Source organism: Scomber japonicus, chromosome 3 (genome assembly GCF_027409825.1).
Source record: "Scomber japonicus isolate fScoJap1 chromosome 3, fScoJap1.pri, whole genome shotgun sequence".
Lineage (NCBI taxonomy): Eukaryota > Metazoa > Chordata > Actinopteri > Scombriformes > Scombridae > Scomber > Scomber japonicus.
Window position 1 is genome coordinate 16,945,203 of NC_070580.1, and position 22,078 is coordinate 16,967,280.

Sequence of the window (22,078 nt, forward strand, 5' to 3'; positions counted from 1 at the left end):
CCTCACAGTGTAGATGCCATCCTGGATTCCGCCTGAAAGATGATGGGAAGACGTGTGTTGACATAGATGAGTGCACAACCACCTATCCCTGCACACAGCGCTGCATTAACACACATGGCAGCTTCCACTGTCTGTGTGTGGAGGGTTTCCAGCTTAGCCCTGACAACCCCACCATATGCAAATCCACCTCTGGTAAGACACATGACAGATTAATAGGGCAAGTGTTTAAAGCAAATCCACGATACAGTAATATTTCATGCTGCCTCTCTTCATGCAGATGAGGAACCCTTCTTGATCTTTGCCAATCGCTACTACCTGCGGAAGCTCAACTTGGATGGTTCCAACTACACGTTGCTCAAACAGGTGAGACCTGTAGATACAGTATCATACTGGATGTCCCTTTGAAGTGCTTGGAAATCCTACAAAATATCCTGCAGGGTTTTATCCCCAGCCCAGACTAATGCAGCTCCTATGCTTTGACAGGGCTTGAACAATGCAGTGGCCCTGGACTTTGACTATCGCCAGCAGATGATTTATTGGACAGATGTGACCACCCAGGGCAGCATGATCCGACGCATGCACATCAATGGCAGCGATGTTCAGGTCAGTATGGATGCGTCTTATCTAATGAAGATAAGGGACAGTGGAAAGTGCTGATAATACCTGTCTGGCCGTTCTTCTTCACTGAAACATTTCCATTTAAAACGATTAATTAATCCCTATTTGTGTGCGTAATTAAAACTCTGGAGAATAATTAAATCCCCCCATGTGAGGCGCAGATTGAGAAAGTGTATATTGCTTGCTCATTTGTTAGGTCCTTCATCGCACATCACTCAGCAACCCAGACGGTCTGGCAGTGGACTGGGTGGGAGGAAACCTGTACTGGTGTGATAAGGGACGAGACACTATTGAAGTGTCAAAGCTGAATGGAGCGTACCGAACAGTTCTGGTCAACAGCGGCCTGAGGGAGCCACGTGCTGTGGCTGTGGATGTACGCTATGGGTAAGAGTGACATGGCACAACTTTAGAAAAAGTGGTTTAAATAAAAGGAAAACTTTGTTTCCCTATCCGGCGGATGCAGTTTACCAACATCATTGATTCATGTTCTGCAAAGTTAAACTGCCCAGTTTTAATTACATAGGTATATCATTATTATTATGTCGCAATATCTTTGAAAGTCATTACTATTATTATTTAGACAGCCTCAAGACATCTGACACAGCAGAGCTTTTCTTCTAAATGTTTACTTCTTTCTTCTGTCGCTGGTGTAATGTATCACTCATAATAAACAATAATCCTAAAACGACATTTCCCTGACAGATATTTGTACTGGTCCGACTGGGGAGATAGCCCTCACATTGGGAGGATTGGGATGGATGGCACCAACAGGAGTGTCATTGTGGAGGACAAGATCACTTGGCCCAACGGTCTGACCCTGGACTTCATTAATGACCGCATCTACTGGGCAGACGCCCGTGAGGATTACATTGCATTTGCCAGCCTGGACGGAACCAGCAGACACACAGGTAACATTCATACAAACACCTGGGAGTGTGTCTGTGCACTTTTCCAATTGCTGCTATCAACTCATGTGTCTTTGTGGCTGTGCCCGTGTAGTTCTTACTCAGGATATCCCCCACATCTTTGCCATGACTCTGTTTGAGGAGTACATCTACTGGACAGACTGGGAGACAAAGTCTATCAACAGAGCTCATAAGACCCAGGGAGTCAACAAGAGTGTGCTGATCAGCACCTTACACAGACCGATGGACATCCACATCTACCACCCATACCGCCAGCCTGAAGGTATGCCATGTGCAGTGTATACTCAAGTATGTCCTGGTATCTGTCTGATCTGCAACAAGACTGAATCTGACTGATCTTAATTCTTCTTGTGCACAATGCCCTTGCTCTTCAGTGGCTGACCACCCATGCCAGACCAACAACGGAGGCTGCAGTAACCTGTGTCTGCTCTCACCTGGAGGGGGCTACAAATGTGCCTGCCCCACCAATTTCTATCTTGCTGCTGATGGCAAACAATGCTTGTCCAACTGTACTGCAAGTCAGGTGAGCTGTCCCGAGATTACTGTTTTTGACATTTTTCTGCTTCCAAACATCATCAGCTCAAAAAAGAATCATTCTTTTCTGTGTCCTTTCAGTTTGTTTGCAAAAATGACAAGTGTATTCCATTCTGGTGGAAGTGTGACACTGAGGATGACTGTGGAGACCGATCAGATGAACCTGCAGACTGCCGTGAGTGATGAGTGCAGCCTGACATAATTGTCATAATGTATTACTTTTGCACAATATTGTTTTGCTCCTTCTGGTTAATAATATGATGTGTTTTATCACTGTAGCTGAGTTCAAGTGCAGACCAGGCCAGTTCCAGTGTGGCACAGGCATCTGTACCAACCCAGCCTACATCTGTGATGGAGACAATGACTGCCAAGATAACTCTGATGAGGCCAATTGCGGTACACATTTCACACATACTTATAGAAGATTTTATATTTTTATGTATTTCAACCTGCACTAACCTAAACTTCTCATCACCCACTGTTTGTTCTGTCTTCTGTATCCAGACATCCACGTGTGCCTGCCCAGTCAGTTTAAATGTAGCCACCCCAGTCGCTGCATCCCCGGCATATTCCGTTGCAATGGACAGGACAATTGTGGAGAGGGAGAGGATGAGAAGGACTGTCGTAAGTCTTACTTACCATATCTTTGTAGTTTCCTTAGGCATTATATTTCAATTTTGCCCCACAAGTGACAAGACTGTTCATCTGTTCATTTATCTGAAAAACACTTTGTTCCATGTACAAATGTCTTAACACAAAGATACTAAGATATCTAATGGCTACTTTGCCATTAAATTTGTTGTGCATGTTTAGGCTACCTAGAGTATACTTTGTAGTGACCTCTTTACTTTTCCTTTATAGCCTACCTAATGCCACAGTGTCCACTTCACTGTATATCAAAATCTAATGAGCAGATTTTATGGAAATTGCTGAACACTTTCAGACTCCCCAGAGGATCCATTTTGACCTATCCTTTCACAGTAACCTTAGGCCAAATTATGTTACATAATGTAATTGCCATGACATTTGCTGTGAGACATTTTCTGCACATTCATCCTCCACAGAGGGAGATTAGATGAACTGTTCTTTTGAGCCATGTTGAGGTCAAAATTTACATATAAGCCCCTTTAGCTGTAAGGATTTGACAAATCACTGATTCACCAGTTCTGTCCATCAATATTTTGGAGTGGCCACTCACTGTGAATTTCAGTGTTTTTATCCATCACTTCGATGCAAAATGATCAGATAGCGATTCTTCCGTATTTACTGCCTGTGAGTAAGGTGGTCTGATGTGTCTGTCTCTGGTGCAGCGGAGGTGACGTGTGCCCCCAACCAGTTCCAGTGTGCCATCACCAAACGCTGTATCCCACGGGTGTGGGTGTGTGACAGAGACCATGACTGTGTGGATGGATCTGATGAGCCTGCCAACTGCAGTAAGACACAATTTGCTATTACTGTACTAGGCAACACCTCTACTTAAGAAATGAGGAGAAAATTTCCTCTGTAGCATGAATAGGCTCTTTATAGACCCTTGAGTGTTTGATGAGAGATGATGAGAGATTGTAGATATCAGTAATGAATATAAATCTAAAAAATAATGCACTGGGGTTTGGAGTAAAGAGGTAGAAACTTACTGACAGCAGGGTAGTGTTGATTTTCACTCAGTGCATCGTTATTTGACTGATGATTATTGAGTTGGTCTGAGTCAGACTTCATTAAAACTGAAACAGCCATATTTCAGAACATCAATAACGCTAACTTCTTTTTATCATCTATCAATTTGTATGTCTCATCTGTAAAATGTTCTTGGTCGCAGCTCAAATGACATGTGGCGTGGATGAGTTCCGCTGTAAGGACTCAGGGCGCTGCATCCCGGCACGCTGGAAGTGTGACGGAGAGGACGACTGTGGAGACGCTTCAGATGAGCCAAAAGAAGAGTGTGGTGAGGAGAAAGTGTGAAGTTAGTGACAGAGAAAGGAAGCTATTTGGTGGAAAACAGTACTAAAGCCATGCTTGTACTTCTGTTGTACGTCTGTTCGGTGCTTAGATGAGCGCACATGCGAGCCATACCAGTTCCGCTGTAAGAACAACCGCTGCGTGCCTGGCCGCTGGCAGTGTGACTATGACAATGACTGTGGAGACAACTCTGATGAAGACAAGTGTGGTAAGCTCCTTATGTTTTTCTTAATTTTGGAAGGGACATTGCTCTTTCAGACAGTCTGTAATAAAACCGTGATTTACATTATTGAATGAGCTCTATTGTAATCAGACTGTTACAGATGCAGCAAGTTTCAGTGGTAAGCAATGTATCACCTTTCACTATGTGTTTCTGTTATATTTACTCAACTACACGCATGGTTGAGACTTTCTTTTTTACATTAAGTAGTTCTGTGGCCATTTACACATCTCACATCATCTCATGTCTATTTTGCATTTCACACTGGCCTGTTGCTGTGAGCCAGAGGTAGGTGTTTTCACAGTTTCAAGCTCAACCATCCACAACCTCTCAGCTACCCAGTCCTTCATGTCCCAGGCTTGTCTTTTGTTTTGTGAGCCTTTTCTGTGCTTTCCAATCCCACTAGCTCCTCTAGTTCCTCTGCTACATACCATAACAGTATGTTGTGTCATCCTAACCTCTGTGCCCCATGATATGAATTATTTTATTCATGTACGTTTGGCTCTCAACAGAGCACTCTGTTCTTTTTGCAGTCTGCTCTATTCCCACTGTTCTCTTCTCTTTTCCTGCTTTTCCTTACTCCTTGCCTCTACTCTCCGTTCATCCTTGATTGTCCTTTTTCAGCCTCCTAAGCTGTTTTCTCTCTGTCCTCAGTGCCTCGGAAGTGTTCTGAAAGTGAGTTTTCCTGCACAAATGGCCGTTGCATTGCGGGGCGCTGGAAGTGCGATGGGGACCACGACTGTGCCGATGGTTCAGATGAGGTATCACTCCAACCATTTCCTTTTTGATTAACTGTCCAATTTGAACTTTGACACTAATGAAAATAATGCTTCTTTTGGTCCAGAATGGCTGTGATGTGAAATGTGACAGTGATCAGTTCCAATGCAAAAATGGCCACTGCATCCCCATCCGCTGGCGCTGTGATGCTGATGCTGATTGTATGGATGGCAGCGATGAGGAGAAATGTGACGTTGGTGGTAAGAAACACATTTTATTTGCTACTGAATGCTTAGCCCAACATATGATACTGAAGGCGTGAATGCAAATAGCTGGATGCTTCAGTTCTCTTCTTACCTTCGTATTTTAGTGGGTAGACACTGCCCCTTGGATGAGTTCCAGTGCAACAACACTCTCTGTAAACCCCTGGGCTGGAAGTGTGATGGCGAGGATGACTGTGGAGACAACTCTGATGAGAACCCAGAGGAGTGTGGTGAGAATCACTGCTCTTCACATGGAGGCAGTATTTATAAAGCATTTGATAGCCTGCTTGCATACTGTTCTGTCGCATCCTTAAAGTTTCCCCTTTTCTTCTGTGCCTTAGTTAAATTCCAGTGTCCACCCACCAGGCAGTTTCGCTGTCATAATGACCGTGTGTGTCTGCCGGTATCAAAACGCTGCGATGGTGTCAACAACTGTGGGGACAACAGCGATGAACTCAACTGCCGTTAGTTTGTTTAATATTGTTTAAAGTTGTAACCATTACATAGATGGAGAGATAAAACAAAAGTTGTACTGTACAGTCACACACAAATACACATTTTATTTAAATTGCAATTAGATGTAACTCTCAATCATAGCTCAGCACGTTATAATCAAGGTAATAACCTGTCCGTGACTGCTCCAACAGTGCCTCCTGGCAAACCAGTATGTCAAAAGGAGGAGTTCCAGTGCTCCAATGGCCGTTGCATCAACTCTGACCTGCGCTGCAATTTCTTCAACGACTGTGAGGACTATGGTTCTGATGAAATCAACTGCAATAAGAACGGTGCGCTGGAGTCAGAGTCAGAATGTCAGAGTGTAGCTTTCATGATAGTATTTGTGCTGTGTAGTTATCACTGTGAGTTCATGCTCCCATGTTTCTTTGTTTGCAGCAGACACAAAGCTGAATGAGTGTCACATCAACAGGACAGTGTGTGGAGATGGAGATGAAGCTCACTGTGTGGTGAATGGCACAAATTCTTTCTGTTCCTGCAAACCCGGCTTCAAGTCCATTGGACGCAACACATGTGCAGGTACAGCTCTCTCTCTGCCCTGGCTACATTTTACATATGTTATATTATGGCTACAATCTGATCTAGGACTTGAAAGAGTGTGTAATGTTTATCATGTGGCCTTGGCTTGTTGACAGATAAAAACGAGTGTAGGGAGTTCGGAGTGTGTTCTCACATCTGCAACAACACTAAGGGCTCCTACAAATGCAGCTGCCATAAATACTTTACCAGAATCAACGACACCTGCAAGGCTGATAGTGAGTACTTCTTCTATCAGTGACACCTATTAGCTTTATGTACAATGTGCACATTGTATACCCTGGATTTTGTTTACCAGGCTTAACTTTTTTCACATCTCTGCTCTACTGCAACAATGTCTGTCCTTTTCCTGGCCTGACATAATTTCCTGTGCATCTGCAGCACAGAGACAAGTGCTCTACATTGCTGATGACAATGAGATCCGCAGCTTGGACCCTTTCATGCCAAACTGGCGCTATGAGCAAATCTTCCAGGGTGATGCCAACGTGCGCATTGATGCCATGGACTTGCATGTCAAGACGAACCGCATTTATTGGACAAACTGGCACACCGGGCGCATTTCTTGCTATGATTTGCCTTCTTCCTCCTCCTCTCCAAATAGCAACCGTAATCGACGTCAAAGTGACTCCAGGGTCACCAACCTGGAGGTAAGTGTGCATATGTTTGCTTTTTTATGTGTATGATGTAAAACATAGACAAGATTGGTACTGTAAAGCACATGAGTCCAATTTTATTTTGCTGCATTTTCTCCTATGTTCAGATCCCTGATCTAAAAATGCCACGAGGCATTGCTGTGGACTGGGTGGCAGGGAACTTGTACTGGACTGATTCTGGTAGAGATGTTATTGAGGTGGCCCAGATAAGTGGAGGACGCCATCGCAAAACCATCATCTCCGGCATGATTGATGAACCTTATGCCATTGTAGTCGATCCACCGAGAGGGTGAGTAGGTCTTGGGGAGGCGAGGGGTACACTACTATGCTCAATTCAATTGTATTTATTTATATTGCCAAATATCACCATCATCATCGTCATCATCATCATCATACATTTTCCTTAGGGGGCTCCACAATCCTTCCAAAATGCATCATGCTCTATACTTGATAACTTGACTGATAATATACATGAAGAATACGATTTCAAGAATGCAAACAAGCGTTTTAATTGTAATAACAGCAATGAAAATTTCATTCATCAGGAAAATGTACTGGGCAGACTGGGGGAACCACCCCAAGATTGAAACTGCTGCTATGGACGGGACCATGAGAGAGACACTGGTAGAAGAAAACATCCAGTGGCCAACTGGTAAAACAAACACATACAAACACTTCTCCTTAATCATCTTTTCTAAACTAAATACAAAGTGTGAGTCTTTAATCTTAAAAAAAATACTATCCTCTGTTTTATAGGTCTGGCAGTGGACTACTTCAACCAGCGTCTGTACTGGGCTGATGCTAAACTCTCCTTGATTGGCAGTGTGAGGTTGAATGGCAGTGACGCAGTTGTGGCTGTAAACAGCATTAAGAACAGTTGAGTAGCACATACTCTACTTTATTTATTCTAACGATCTGTCTTAATTAGCCAATTGAAATTGAATGTAGGTGGACAATGCAAGATAAAGCTTACATACTTTCTGTATCTACACAGAACTCCATCACCCATTCAGTATTGATGTCTTTGAGGACTACATCTATGGCGTCACCTACATCAACAACTACGTCTTCCGAGTCAATAAGTTTGGCAAAGGACCCATTGAGAACCTAACAACTGGAATGAACCATGCCACAGATATAGTCTTGTACCACCGCTACAAGCAACCTGAAAGTGAGGACAAAAGAGAAACCTCTCATCATACCATTGCACCTTTCTATTTGAAACAGTAGCAATTATCAGAAAAACAAAGACTGTGGGAAAAAATTATTTTACATCATTATTAATAACATTATATTCTTTGTCTCTGTCAGTGACTAATCCCTGTGATAGAAAGAAATGTGAATGGCTGTGTCTACTGAGCCCCAGCGGACCAGTCTGCACGTGTCCCAATGGACGCACACTGGACAATGGCACATGCGTGGAGCTGCCCATTCCCACGCTGTCTCCTATCTGTGAGTAAACAGACACACACTCACACATTCAGAACATACACATACTGGCACACTTACTAAATCATTCTGTATTCTTGTAAAACTCCATCGTCTACAGCTCCTCCGAGCGGCCCCTGCACGGTCCAGTGTATGAATGGTGGCAGCTGTTTCCTGAACGCTCACAAGCAGCCCAAGTGTCGCTGCCAGCCCAATTATGGAGGAGATCGATGCGAGATTGACCAGTGCAGAGACTACTGCAAGAATGGAGGAACATGCACACCTTCCCCTACAGGTAATAAAGAGACATTTCAAATTGTTTCTGGCATTTTGTGTTATCGTTACTGATAATAGATGACAATATGACAATATTTTAGTTAATACAATGCTAATGCCACTATGACAACGAAAATACAGCTTTCTGGGACACCTAAATATTTCTGTTGTCTCAGTACACACGCTTCTTGTCTTGTCCTGTTTATGCCTTCATACAATATGTGTGTCCTTCCACAGGCTCTCCTACCTGTCGATGTCTGACAGGATTTACAGGACCTAACTGTAACTTGCACACCTGTAAGGATTACTGCACGAATGGAGGTAACTGTACTGTCAGTGCTGGAAACCAGCCAACCTGCAGCTGCCCTCCTGACTTCCTGGGCAACCAGTGCCAGTATAGTGAGTGTTCCCACTTTTCTAGCTGATAATTCAAGTTTAAAAAGTTTTAATATTTTTGCTGACCAGTGAGGTACATAACAAAGTCAGAATCGTCAGAGCACGTGTACTTACATGTTTATGTTTGTGTGTGTGCGTGTGTGTGTGTGTGTGTGTGTGTGTGTGTGTGTGTGTGCGTGTGTGTGTGTGTGTGCGTGTGTGTGTGCGTGTGTGTGTGTGTGTGTGCGTGTGTGTGAGCAGGAAGCTGTGAAGGCCACTGCCTGAACAAAGGCACATGTCTCCTGGATGCCAACGGCTCGAAACAGTGCCGCTGTTTGCCTCAGTACACTGGCGGCACATGTGAGATTGACAAGTGTCATTATTGCCGTGATGGCGAGTGTATCCCCAACAGGTTCACATCTGCAGGGGAATTCACCTGCCGGTAAGATCACTCACACATTTACTAAACACAGGCAGACACACACACATGCAAAGTTGTGTACTTGTGCTTGGTCACAGTGCTACAGTGCTATTCTTTTTTATGTTTTAACAGCTGCACAAATGGAAGAACCCAACCCAGCTGTTACACATGTGATACAAACGAATACTGTGCAAATGGCCAGTGCTCCATAAACCCTGCCACCCACCTTCCAGAGTGCAGGTTAGCAGTATATTCATCTATAGTTATTATCAGTGAATATGAATTTATCAATGCAGAAATGCGTAACTCTTTTTCCTCTCTTGTTGTATGTAGATGTTCACCTGGCTGGGCAGGGCACCGCTGTGAGTCTGTGGCCAACAGTGGAGGTGCTGCAAGTTCAGGCGGACGTAAGTCAGCACTTCTACAACGACATCAGTTCCTTGAATTTCATATGATTAGATTGAGTGTGTACCATTCTTATATTTATGTGTCTGTGTGTGTAGGCACGGCTTCCATAGTGATCCCTGTGCTGCTTCTGTTGCTGCTATTTGTGCTGGCTGGAGGAGCTTTGGTCTGGTACAGGAGAAGGATGAGAGGGTAAGTAACAGCCTACACACTCAAAACAGGAGATTGTTATTTTTGCCTTCTTTCTTTCTTTCTTTCTTTCTTTCTTTCTTTCTTTCTTTTCCTTTCCTCCATCTGCACTCTTCCGCTCCTCTCTGTAATGGCATCTCTTGTCCTCCTCAGGTCTAGCCGGCTCGGCAAAACCGGCTCCAGACGCTTGCGGTAACAGTTGCCAGGGTTTCCCTTCCATAGTCCCCATCCAAATCTTCATCCCAATGCTGTCTCTTTCTCTGTCCCTCCCTCACCCATGAGTCTTCGTTACTGTGTAGCAGTGTTTGTTCCTGTGGTGAATGTCGCCTCATTCTCTCTGATGTCAGTGGGAGGTGTAGTTCTGTTTAATTGCCCTCTTCAAGCAGCTTCAGGGCAGATCTATTGAAAAGATGCCTTGAATAGATCTGTCTATGTGCTGTTCAGTGCTGTGGATCCCTCATACTAACTGTTCATCATATTGTGCCATATATTGTACTGTACCGTGCTGTGGTTTGTATTGTGGTGGTGTCTCTCATAGTGAGAGATGGCAAAAAGCATTCTTCCAAACTCAGATTGGAAAATGCAACTTGGAAAATCCAGCATTTACTGGCCGATAGGTTGTAGCATCTTTTAGATAATCTATCGTGGGTTTACTTTGAATGGACATTTGACTACAGGTCCAGGTCCACTGTGTCTGGATCTGTCCTGGGGTAAATGAATGCTGGGTTTGTGTTGGTGCCTGTGCTGTGGCTTTGTTCCCTTAGCCTATGGTGGTAAGAGTCATGCCATGATGCCTCTGCCCTTCGTTCGTGATGTGGCTGTGTCTCTGCTTGCACTGTTCAGGCCCTTACTAGCTTGAATAATAAGCAATGGTATGACTGTACCCTTATTTTTTTGTGTAGGGCCAAGGGCTTCCAGCACCAAAGGATGACCAATGGGGCCATGAATGTTGAGATTGGAAACCCTGCCTACAAGATCTATGAGGGCGAGCCTGATGACGACGCCGGGGAGCTGCTAGATGCAGATTTTACGCTGGACCCAGACAAGGTAGAGAAAACACCAGGCATCCATGTACATACACCCATGTTGTAGTGTCTGATAGATTATCTAATGGATTTTTTTTTTTTTTTTACTCCATCCAGCCCACTAATTTCACAAACCCAGTATATGCCACTCTGTACATGGGAGCTCACAACAGTCGCAACTCTCTGGCCAGCACAGATGAGAAGAAGGAGTTGCTATCGCGCGGAGATGAGGAGCCCCTTGTGGACCCACTGGCATAGACTGCCCATCAGCCTGGATCGTGCTATTCCAAACACAACCCTTCTTTTTGCCTTTTAAAGAAAAAAGGAAACGGAAAAAGAAAAAGAAAAAAAATCAACAAAAAGTGTGAGAGAAAATTGATAAAAAGTGTGAACACTGTATAAAATGTACAAAAATGAAGGACTACTTTTGTATGTGATTGCAGTATTATATTTTGTTCTTTTGAGATTCCTCTGGTCAAAAATGAATAACATTTTCTATGAGAGATTTTTAATTTACACTTGTCCCTTACCCTTTACCTAAATAGCCACTACCTCTGTGCAAAATGAAATGGAAACAAGAAATCAGAAGAAAAGATGCTATCATTGGAGCAATTTTAATTTTTTATTTTTGTATGAATTGTATAGAGAAAAAAAGACATTGTTCCATTTCACCAGTGCCAACTGTTTGTTGTTTGTGTTGACTTTGAGTGGGAAAGGCAAAACTCAAAGTTTTCTAAAATCGGTACATGTGTAATCCTGCCGGGGTTCTCGGCAAGATTGTGTGAGACGGATTTATGATAGCACCGTTTGTGTATAGCACATGTAAAATGTCAATACCAGATGGCAACTACAGTATTTCCACATAATTTTTTCTCAGAGAACAATGTTCATGAAATGATTGTGTTGTCTTCCTTGCACAGAATTCATATTTTACGGTATAGTGTATACTGTAGGCTTTATACCGTAAGATGTAAAGCAGGTATGTTTGTTTTTATCACATTGTATGACAGTTGGAGCTTATGTGTTGCTGAAGGATGAGAGGAGTTGTGGTCTTTAATTGTGGAGTTGGACAATAAGGAAGTTGGTCGCGGGCTAAACATTCCAGGCAGAGGTGTGGATGGAGATTACAGATGTAAAGACAGTAAGAATGGATGGGTGGACAGTGGGTTGTGTGTACGCGCCCAGGCCACAGCTGGCTAATAAAGGAAGGGCCATAGCAGATACATACTTTAATGGGTAGTTTGATCATTTCTGCCCCGTTTAGTTTTCTGCTACAGGGGTCTTCCTCGAGTTGAAGGAGAAGGAGGCTGCAATTATGGTAAAAGAAGAAGAAAAAAGATGGAGATGGGCCTTTTGCTTGTCTTTTATTTTTCCAGTCCATTTTTTTGTGTGTGTATTCATTAAGACCAGATTACATCTGTCTGGCTTTGTGAGTAGTTTAATCTTTCTACCTTTAGAGGATCAAAGTCTGTATGTTCACAGTTTTGTAATGACTGAGTCTTAAGTGCATTATGTTCATTTGATCCTTAGCATTTCTCTTTTCATCTTGAGCTGTTTCTGATCTCTCATTCTCCTCTGTGCCCTGCTGCTGCTAATGCTACCATTCTGGTTGCTCTGACATGTCCTTATGCTCAGCCTCTGTCCCAAAATGCTGCTTCTGTCAGAAAATGTGTCAGCCATATCTTAATGCATGTGAAAAGTAACACGATCTTTAATGTAACTACAATAACAAGTTTTTATTTTGCTTACCTGTCAGCAAGTGTTATTTTACGCTGTTGTTGTATATGTTTGTCTTTTAATTGAGAGAGAAGTACAATCATTTTACCTAAAGAACATTTTTGCTAAATCATACATGCATTTTCAGAATTGTTTTTGATTAGTCCTTGTTTATTGTTGTTTTTTTTTTTAATGAAAAATGACACATAGCTTTTATAGTACACGATGCATGGAGGCTCAGACTTTCTTCTGGAAAGAGAATAATGTTTAATTTTTGCTGGAGTACTTTACAAACTAAATAACAGATATTGTTATAAATAAAATTTTAAAAATTGTACAGAAAACAAGCCAATGTGTTTTGTGTTTTGTTCACAGCCTGTACTGATAACAAAAATACTGCAATAAGTCAGTGAAGATCATCATATAAAATTCAGTCATAAAATAACTACTACATAAAATAAATACTGTGTTCATGTTGCATTCTGTTTCTGTTATACGTTTTCAAATGTTCTCCATAGATGAATAAAAACAAGAAAATTCAAAGAAAATTGCTGAATAGGTAAAAATGCTTAGTAATAGTGTGTAGCACATCATTCATAAAATGTATTTCTGTATGTAAAGTTCGACTTGTGAACACAACCCTCCTCAGCCACTTTGTATCACGTCTTCACTCGATACCATTGACCTTCAGCTCCTCCCGGACTCTGCTGAGATAGTCAGGGTCAGGATACCCAAAACTGTGGGAACAGGGTAAGTGAATTAATACAGCAGTATGGTCAATTTTGAGACAAAATCAACACATCAGTAGACTTGACTAATCTTAGAAAGAGCCAAGAGATTTGTCTAATGTACCACTGTGGTCCTCCTGACTTTGAGGTCTTGTGGTGAATGTTGTGCCAGATCACCTCGTTGTCCGGCCCTATAGTGAAAATGAGGTACTCATCGAATGCTCTCTTCAACAGCTGCAGCACTTCTTTTCCTTCCTCATTGTTTGGAAGATATGCGTCTCTGTTAATACCAGAATATCTCTTACTAGGGTTGGGATGCCTTGCCTGTAAAGAGAGTAGCAGAAACAGAACATAAGCATGATTGACAATGAATAAATGAAAACAGAAGAAATAAAATAACAGAATCCATATGATGTCATTTACCGCTTGTCTTCCACCTTGCATATCATAGTTGATGACTATAGTGCCGCAGCCTGGGAATCCAGGGAGAGAAGTGCGCTTTGTCTTCCATGTCATTTTTCCATCAGGCTGGAATCCCTGTATCCTACCAAATACATATTTGCAGAGAGGACAGATGGGTCCCATGGTTTCCACTGACTTTGACAGGCAATCCTCACAAAATTCATGTTTACACTTTAGCTGTTTCTTATTCTTAAATGTGTCCAAGCATATACAGCAGTTTTCATCTTCATTGTCTCCTGCTGTTGCTCCCTCTTCTTTTGCTGCTCCATTCAATGCAGATCCACTGTAGTCTTGGGTAAAGCTCATGGGAGATGTGGCACACTTCTTATTTCTTAAGGTTTTCTGTGATGTATTTAAGGTCTTTTTGATGCGATCTTGACTTTGTCTTGGCCCACATATGATCATTTTTTCAGAGTTTAGAGTAAGCAAGAGCTTGTTCTCCTTTTTCTGGATGATTTTCAGTGTGTCCCTCCACTCCTCTGGATCTGTGTACTCGAGAGGAATGACCGAGCCCTCAGATTCACCTAAACTCTTCTGGACAAGGTTAGTGAACTCAGAGAAAGCAGTGGCTGGACTTCCATCTCTCTGGCTTGCTTCAAAGGTCACCTTAACATCCGCATTGATTTTAACTCCAGTCTCTTTCTCTATACGTTTTATTTCCTCCTGGTAGATGTGGCTCACGTACCAGAAATGGCTAAGTGGGAGAGAACAAGTGCGTGTCTCCTCTCCTGCTGTAGGAACTGCTGCTGAAATACTCTGTCCCTCCATTAGATCCTGCTCCTGAATAAAAATACAATCTATTAAATTGGTGACAAGCATCCATTTTGATTTAATTTATTCCTAATTTACTACACAGTACATACAACTTGTTGTAGTGGCACTGACACAGATGACCACTGAAGCATCCTGTGGTGTCTTCAGATTTGGTGATCCCAGAATAACATTCAGGATTTTGACTGGTTTCCCGTCTTTGGCCGATAGCTTTTTTAAATACCTTGTTTAAAAAAAAAATCATATGCAAGGATACTGTGAGGTCAGACATAAATTCAGTGTCGATAATAAGACAAAATCGATGCTCAGAGGGGAAATTTGAAACACACATTGACAAAGGCTGTAACTGGACAGCAGAGGGCAACAATGTTGTGACAGAATGTTGAGCTTGTGGCTCCAGTGTCATGCTTTCACTTTCACACTGACTTTACTAAAAAAACATTCAAGACCTGCTGGAACTCTACTGGGATTTTCCATGTGCCCAAAGTAGTTTTGGCTCCTAATGTAACTTTATTTATATAGCGCATTTCATACCCAGGGGCAACTCAATGTGCTTTACATAAAGCAAACATTTAACAGTAAGAATTGGAAACAAAAAACATAAAAACATGCATTTTGAAAAATAAAAATAAAACCTAATAATAGTAAAAACATGGAAACAATAAAACATACAATTAAAGTCTTGGTCCCGGTCAGGCTTGAATCTCTGACATTTAATCAGATAACAGTGCTGCCAACACGACACGAGAAGGGAGAAGGGAGAAGGCGTATCAAAAATACAACAAATCACCTCCCGTAGTACTCATTAACTGATCCACACAACAGACATACTACAAAGAACACAGGACAGACCACTGAGGAGCTGGTCCTGAACAGCAAACACCGCCCGTACCACGGAACAGCTGGTCCGGACCACGGACCACTGGTCATGACCATAGACTGTAACCAGTATCTTAGCGCCCCTAGTGGTAGAGACCACTGGTCCGTGCCAGAGCACTGATTTGACTACAACCCCTGCTGGTTTTTTGGTCACACATTTGCGACTTATTGTCAGAGAATATCAGAGTTTTTTTTTCTCGTTAATTTACGACCTTAAAGCTATCCTTACCTTTGCTACATTTTTACACATTTTATGTTTAGGTTAAAATGCTATTGATAAGGTAACTCTAAAATGCTAGAGAGATCCACCAGGCATAGAAACACATTATTATTCCATTCTCATAATATTCTATGAAAACTCTGACCAATCATATCATTCAAGTCGCTTTAATCTCAGACATTCTGAGTTCTTTTCTGGAAATATACCACAACTCCTCAGTATTAGGTCAGTATTTTTTTTTTTTTTTTTTACATATGACCCTAATACGCCGCCGTACTAACTCACATAAACCATAATGTGTTTTGGTTTTAATACAGCAGCATGAGCAGCTCCTTTAACAATGTATCATACTGATCCAATCTAGCATTAGTCTGCAAACTCACCACCTCCATGGGCTCCGGGTGGTCGTTGTGAGACATTTTGACAGTCTTCTTCATTCAGGACGAAGCAAACATTAGTGACGGCAGAGTTTGCTAATAAGCTGCTAATTCATACAACTAACACGTTTCTACATGGCGTCTTTATATGAAACATTTATTCGGAAAATATGTCAGAAATTATGTCAAAGAGAAGTTGTGTAGCTCGACTTCACTCTTGATTACATGCTGAACAAACTTAATACAGTCATTATATCCTCGCACTTTTCTAATCGCTTAGTGTTACATTTTTTAAAGGGTATCGTACGTCATGTGTATGTATATGAACCGTACGGTACAAACAAGATGTAGCCTATACAAAACAGATGTCCGTATATGTCTTACCTCTAGCTCATGGGCGTAGGAAGCATTTAAAATGTGGGCGGGACAATGTAATGGGAGGGTCTGTTCAGGACATTTTTATCTTACTAAAAATCAAAATTGGCATTTAACTAAATGTTGGTATTTTGTTCTCCTGTCCCTCACAGCCGCTTTGTTCTTGTTACAAAGTCTCTACTGACTGACCTTGTTCAGTTAGCTAACTGTTAAACAGCACTAATGCTGCGGTAACAAAACAATGGAAAAAATGAGGAGAGCGGTTTTCATTTCATTAGTTTTCATTTGATTGTTACTGTAGAAGGGTTTGGTCTGTTTTTTGCTGACAGTCTCTTGGTTTGATATGTTTGCTCCCTCAGACAACATGGACATAAGGATTTTTATTTTTCAATAAAGAGGAAAGTCATCACTGGTAATAATTGGTTAACTTCAGCTACCTGAGTCTCTTATGGACAGGAGCTCCCCCATGACTAATAAAAGCCTGTTATGGCTCATTTATAAACTGGGTCATAATCACAAATATTCTACTTTTTGAGGAGCAATCTTTGGCTTACTGCTGAGGACTTTGGGGGGGGGGGGGGGGGGGGGGGGGGAGTACTTTATAGTCAGTTGTATTTACATTCAGTATTTATATTCAATATAATTTGTTCTGATTATAAACGTGAAAGAATAGATACTGCTTACTAAATCATTATCATTCCACCACCTCTCCTGACATAGGTGTGTGACAGTGAGTCAGAGAAAGGTGCAGGATGCAGGGACAGTGGAGAGACATCTTTTGCCACAGTGAGTGATGAAAGGGATTTGACAGTTTAGAATCATTTGTACTTTAGAGTCAGTTGTATTTACATTCAGTATAACATGTTCTGATTATAAATGTGAAAGAATAGATACTGCTCACTATATAACTATCATCCTACTATAGGCTACTAGGTAGGCAGAAAGGAAGGACACATGGTAGGAGAGAGTAAAATAAGATGGCAAATGACTAAAAGACAAGGAGAGAAAGAAAGGGATGAAATGAAGAGGTAAAGAAAGAACAAGTGATGTAATGAAAGAACCAAAGAGGGATGTAGGGTACTAATGAAGTTCTGAAATGTATGAAATAAAAAAACAGCAGAAAGGATCAGCCCACTTAAGTCATTGCTGGTGATTAATTGTGTCACATTAATTTCAAAATGTCATTGTTTGGATTTTGAGTTATTTATTATTTTAAATATTAGCACATTTTCAGTCAAAAAAGTATATATCAGGGGATATGTGCACAAAGCTATTACAGTGTTATTCAGCTAACTGGATGGATTTGCTCACATGCTCCTCAAACTTATGCCCCTCATGGATTCAAGACTATTGCTTTTCATGAAAGATGGCAGATGGCTGTTGATGCCTTTTGTCCTGAAGTGTTGCCCTAAATATTTATATTGAGTGCTTTGTGGTAGAAGTGTTAATGTGTGTAAAATGTTTGTGTAAACCAAGCCACCGACGTAACTGGTTAATAACATAATCTGGTTATGAGACACAGGCCTGAGTGTTATTTTACGCTGCTGAAAGAGAATAATGTTTAATATTTGCTGGAATACTTTACACATTTAATAACAGATATTGTTGTAATAATATTTTAAGAAATGGTACAGAAAACAAGCCAATGTGTTTTGTGTTTTGTTCACAGCCTGTACTGATAACAAAAATATTGCAATGAGTCAGTGTAGGTTGGTTTAATCATTTATTAGGCAAACTTTAAATCACATCATGTGTAATTTAGGCATAAAATAAAGTTACATGTACTGTGTTCATGTTGCATTCTTTTTCTGTTATAAGTTTTCTTGATTAATTAAAACAAGAAAATCCTTCAAAGAAAATACAATGTTCAATAGATGAAGATAGAGTAATAGTGTGTAGCACATGCTTCTTAACAATAAATTCACAAGCTGTTAATGCATTGAATAGACTTTGAAGCAACCCTTATTCATAAAATGAAAATAGATAATACAATATTGTGTCCATTCCAAAATTGCCCGTTTTAAATAATCTTCATTCTTAAAATGTATTTCTGTATGTAAAGTTAGACTTGTGAACACAACCCTCCTCATCCACTTTGTATCACGTCTTCACTCGATGCCTTTAGCCTTCAGCTCCTCCCGGACTCTGCTGAGATAGTCAGGGTCAGGATACCCAAAACTGTGGGAACACAGTAAGCAAATTAATACAGCTGTATGGTCAATTTTGAGACAAAATCCCTTACAACACATCAGTAGACTTGACACTGAAAAGGCATTTTAGAAAGAACCAAGAGATTTGTCTACTGTACCCCTGTTGTCCTCCTGACATTGAGGTCTTGTGGTGAATGTCGTTCCAGGTCACCTGGTTGTCCAGCCCAGTGGTTCTGGATGTCCCAATAGTGAAAATAAGCTTCTGATCGAACGCTCTCTTCAACAGCTGCAGCACTTCTTTTCCTTCCCTGTTGTCTGGAAGATATGCTTCTCTCCTAATACCAGAATACCTCTGTCCAGGATTAGGATGAATTAACTGCAAAGAGAGTGGTAGCAACAGAACATAGACATGATTGACAACGAATAAATGAACACACAAGAAATAAAATAACATAGAATCCATATGATGCCTTGACATATTTAAATTACGGAATTTACCGTCTGTGTTCCACCTTGCATATCATAGGTGATGACTATAGTGCCGCAGCCTGAAAATCCAGGGAGAGGTGTGCGCTGTGTCGTCCATGTCATTTTTCCATTAGGCTGGTTTCCCTGTACTGTTCCAAAGACATCTTTGCAGAGAGGACAGATGGGTCCCAAGGTTTCCACTGACTTTGACAGGCAATCCTTACAAAATTCATGTTTACACTTTAGCTGTGTCTTATTGGTAAATGTGTCCAAGCATATAGAGCATTTTTCATCTTCATTGTCTCCTGCTGTTGCTCCCTCTTCTTTGGCTGCTCCATTCAATGTAGATCCACTGTAGTCTTGGTTAAAACTCATGGGAGATGTGGCACACTTCTGGTACTGATTAAGAAGAGCTCTGACAGCATGGCTCTCCATGGAGGCATTTCCTCCAGATTTGTGACAAGCTTTGACGATGACTTTGCCTTGACCGATGTCTGATTCTTTAAAATGAACGCCAAACTTAGCTTTGATGTTAGCTAACACCCCACTGAGGGAAGTAGTCAACAGCTTCCAGTAGGTCTCCTCCATGGTTAGTCCAGAATCAGCCAGCGGGTCTTTGTTGGTCATGTCAATTGTCTGTGTTATGTCTTGAGGTGCCCATGTTGAGTCTCCAACAGAAGTGTTGGCATTTCTTAAGGTTTTCTGTGATGTATTTAAGGTCTTTTTGATGCGATCTTGACTTTGTCTTGGCCCACATATGATCATTTTTTCAGAGTTTAGAGTAAGCAAGAGCTTGTTCTCCTTTTTCTGGATTATTTTCAGTGTGTCCCTCCACTCCTCTGGATCTGTGTACTCGAGAGGAATGACAGAGCCCTCAGATTCACCTAAACTCTTCTGGGCGAGGTTAATGAACTCAGATAAAGCAGTGGCTGGACTTCCATCTTTCTGGCCCGCTTTAAAGGTCACCTTAACATCCGCATCGATTTTAACTCCAGTCTCTTTCTCTATACGTTTTATTTCCTCCTGGTAGATGTGGCTCACATACCAGAAATGGCTAACTGGGAGAGAACAAGTGTGTGTCTCCTCTCCTGGTGTAGGAACTGCTGCTGAAATACTCTGTCCCTCCATTAGATCCTGCTCCTGAATAAAAATGCAATCCATTAATTTGGTGACAAGCATCCATTTTCATGTAATTCATTCCTACTCATTTACTACACAGTACATACATCTTGTAGTGGCACTGACACAGATGAAGGAAGTGTGGCCACTGAAGCATCCTCCTTTGGTGATCCCAGAGTAAAAGACAGGATTTGTACTCTTGGCATCTTCCCATCTTTGCTGGACAGTGTTTCTTTAGTTAGTTTCTGGAGCTCAGTCAGGGCTAAAAAAAAAAGGACAAACACAAAATTGATTTGTATGGAGCCCGTAAAGGGACATGGGGAAAATAAAAATAATTAAATGTTTCTGGTGTGCACAAGATACTTTTCTTGTAAGCACAAGATACTTTTCTTGTAAGCACAAGATACTTTTCTTGTGGCACGAGACAGTATCTTGTGCTCACCAGAAAGTATTGCATGCACGCATGATGTCTGAAAGAAGAGACATTATGCATGGGTTCCCAATCCGACCATTTCATTATTAAGGCAAAAGAACTCAATGTATGTCCATTGACATTATAATGAATAGGCTATAGGCTTAATATTAGTTTGCATCCAGCGTGCTGCGTGGACTTCATTACATCTGCTGCTACCACAATTATGAAATGCTAAGTTTATTGTCTGTGACTGTGACTCTCATAAAAGTAATATTTTACAAATCTGCACGAAATTCATTAAAGTAAGTCCTTTGGCGACTTCTAAGTCATTCAGTTAAACTAAGTCTATTCCTGTGAGCGTGAATGATGACTTGAAGTGATCTAACTTTCTTAATTTTACTGGAATAAAGAGTTGAATCAGTACACCTGCTTTTACTAGTCTTTTTTACACAAGTATCTGTAGTACTGCATACTACACAGGCATGACTCAGAAGAACAAGCTTGCACTTTTTAATCATACTGCGTTGTGTTAATTGATCTGCTGTGTTGTGTTTTACCGGTGCACAGCACGCAAACACACACCTGTGCATGTTTTATGAGAGTAAACTGTCTGCCTATGTTTTAGTGAATATATATGTATTTTTTTTTATTATTTTATATATTTCTAATATTTTTCCCGGTTCCCGTCATTAAATTTCTCAGGAATCGGGAAATGGTTTTGATTGGATTTCCAGGGAATACCCTTCCTGGGATTAAACCCTAACGAGCACACGGTTATGTACACAACACGCAACACATGTGTTGGGGAGGCAACCGTGTTTAAGTAGCTACACTTGGGTTTGAGTGCGGGCCAGCGGGGGACAAGGGAGGGGGAACATTCGTGCTTCAGCATGGTAGGGAACAACTGGTCAGTGAGTGCACCCTGAAAGACATCTCGTGCTCATCAAAAAGTATCTCATACTCGCCAGAAAGTATCTCGTGCTCACCAGAAATGTTTCTCGTGAGCACGAGATACTTTCCCAAAGTTTTTTTTTTTTTTTTACCATTTTTTACATTTATGGGCTCCGTAGATTTGCCCACAAACTGAATTGCAAAACCAGTATAAATACAGAAAGCTGCCAAAATGGATTTGATGAAGGTATGTACTGTAGATCGAGATTTTACTGTAACAATTATACAAATTCAAATGTCATACTGCACCTGGAACGGGGTCAATCTTTATCTGAGCAGTCCCATCCCCTTGGACATCAATAACAGAGCAGGTTCTTTTAAGATTTGTTTGTTGATTGTTGAACCATGACTGAAGAAGTTTCTGCAGGTGAGTTTTTGGTTTCTGTGGAAT

The 22,078-nt window shown here is 41.4% G+C and overlaps 3 protein-coding genes across 4 annotated transcripts in view; 1 reads left to right on the forward strand and 2 right to left on the reverse strand.

Annotated features, from left to right (window-relative positions):
* The window catches only part of LOC128354930 (low-density lipoprotein receptor-related protein 1-like), a 94,870-nt gene extending 81,761 nt beyond the window's left edge, over positions 1-13,109 (forward strand). The window contains exons 56-90 of the mRNA XM_053315041.1: positions 9-192; positions 278-363; positions 484-603; positions 815-1,002; positions 1,321-1,526; positions 1,618-1,806; positions 1,919-2,067; positions 2,160-2,253; positions 2,358-2,474; positions 2,583-2,702; positions 3,389-3,511; positions 3,895-4,020; positions 4,126-4,242; positions 4,909-5,015; positions 5,099-5,231; positions 5,342-5,464; positions 5,576-5,698; positions 5,882-6,019; positions 6,126-6,266; positions 6,383-6,502; positions 6,666-6,931; positions 7,045-7,226; positions 7,483-7,589; positions 7,694-7,813; positions 7,932-8,108; positions 8,249-8,389; positions 8,487-8,660; positions 8,879-9,040; positions 9,278-9,458; positions 9,570-9,677; positions 9,771-9,844; positions 9,941-10,034; positions 10,185-10,223; positions 10,934-11,078; positions 11,174-13,109. Of these exons, the coding sequence (XP_053171016.1) occupies positions 9-192; positions 278-363; positions 484-603; positions 815-1,002; positions 1,321-1,526; positions 1,618-1,806; positions 1,919-2,067; positions 2,160-2,253; positions 2,358-2,474; positions 2,583-2,702; positions 3,389-3,511; positions 3,895-4,020; positions 4,126-4,242; positions 4,909-5,015; positions 5,099-5,231; positions 5,342-5,464; positions 5,576-5,698; positions 5,882-6,019; positions 6,126-6,266; positions 6,383-6,502; positions 6,666-6,931; positions 7,045-7,226; positions 7,483-7,589; positions 7,694-7,813; positions 7,932-8,108; positions 8,249-8,389; positions 8,487-8,660; positions 8,879-9,040; positions 9,278-9,458; positions 9,570-9,677; positions 9,771-9,844; positions 9,941-10,034; positions 10,185-10,223; positions 10,934-11,078; positions 11,174-11,314 (4,815 nt within the window). The 3' untranslated portion in view covers positions 11,315-13,109. The remainder of the gene's footprint in view (positions 1-8; positions 193-277; positions 364-483; positions 604-814; positions 1,003-1,320; positions 1,527-1,617; positions 1,807-1,918; positions 2,068-2,159; positions 2,254-2,357; positions 2,475-2,582; positions 2,703-3,388; positions 3,512-3,894; positions 4,021-4,125; positions 4,243-4,908; positions 5,016-5,098; positions 5,232-5,341; positions 5,465-5,575; positions 5,699-5,881; positions 6,020-6,125; positions 6,267-6,382; positions 6,503-6,665; positions 6,932-7,044; positions 7,227-7,482; positions 7,590-7,693; positions 7,814-7,931; positions 8,109-8,248; positions 8,390-8,486; positions 8,661-8,878; positions 9,041-9,277; positions 9,459-9,569; positions 9,678-9,770; positions 9,845-9,940; positions 10,035-10,184; positions 10,224-10,933; positions 11,079-11,173) is intronic.
* A 218-nt stretch (positions 13,110-13,327) lies between these two features.
* Positions 13,328-14,282, reverse strand: LOC128355482 (E3 ubiquitin-protein ligase DTX3L-like). Of its 2 annotated transcripts, XM_053315744.1 has the most exons (4): positions 13,924-14,282; positions 13,806-13,824; positions 13,625-13,691; positions 13,328-13,509 (listed from the first exon to the last, which is right to left on the reverse strand). In XM_053315744.1, exons 1-4 carry the CDS (start codon positions 14,266-14,268, stop codon positions 13,440-13,442), a joined length of 501 nt encoding a protein of 166 aa, XP_053171719.1. In that variant the 5' UTR covers positions 14,269-14,282; the 3' UTR covers positions 13,328-13,439. The 2 variants fall into 2 exon arrangements, with proteins under 2 accessions (XP_053171719.1, XP_053171718.1); XM_053315743.1 differs by having other exon boundaries at positions 13,625-13,824.
* Positions 14,283-18,213: 3,931 nt separating this feature from the next.
* On the reverse strand, positions 18,214-22,007 carry LOC128355481 (uncharacterized). Its single transcript, XM_053315742.1, has 5 exons — positions 21,937-22,007; positions 20,429-20,583; positions 19,233-20,342; positions 18,893-19,110; positions 18,214-18,762 (listed from the first exon to the last, which is right to left on the reverse strand). The coding sequence occupies exons 2-5, from the start codon at positions 20,525-20,527 to the stop codon at positions 18,693-18,695; spliced, it is 1,497 nt and encodes a 498-aa protein (XP_053171717.1). The 5' UTR covers positions 20,528-20,583; positions 21,937-22,007; the 3' UTR covers positions 18,214-18,692.
* Positions 22,008-22,078: the final 71 nt, after the last annotated feature.

Coding starts and splice junctions, on each gene's coding strand:
- LOC128355482 (XM_053315743.1), bottom strand. CDS start 14,268: ATGAGCTTTACCCAAGACTACAGTGGATCTGCATTGAATGGAGCAGCA. Junction 13,825..13,923: donor TGCAAGGTGGAAGACAAGCG/GTAAATGACATC, acceptor CTCTCTTTACAG/GCAAGGCATCCCAACCCTAG. Junction 13,510..13,624: donor AAGTCAGGAGGACCACAGTG/GTACATTAGACA, acceptor CTGTTCCCACAG/TTTTGGGTATCCTGACCCTG.
- LOC128355481 (XM_053315742.1), bottom strand. CDS start 20,527: ATGCCAAGAGTACAAATCCTGTCTTTTACTCTGGGATCACCAAAGGAG. Junction 19,111..19,232: donor TGCAAGGTGGAACACAGACG/GTAAATTCCGTA, acceptor CTCTCTTTGCAG/TTAATTCATCCTAATCCTGG. Junction 18,763..18,892: donor ATGTCAGGAGGACAACAGGG/GTACAGTAGACA, acceptor GTGTTCCCACAG/TTTTGGGTATCCTGACCCTG.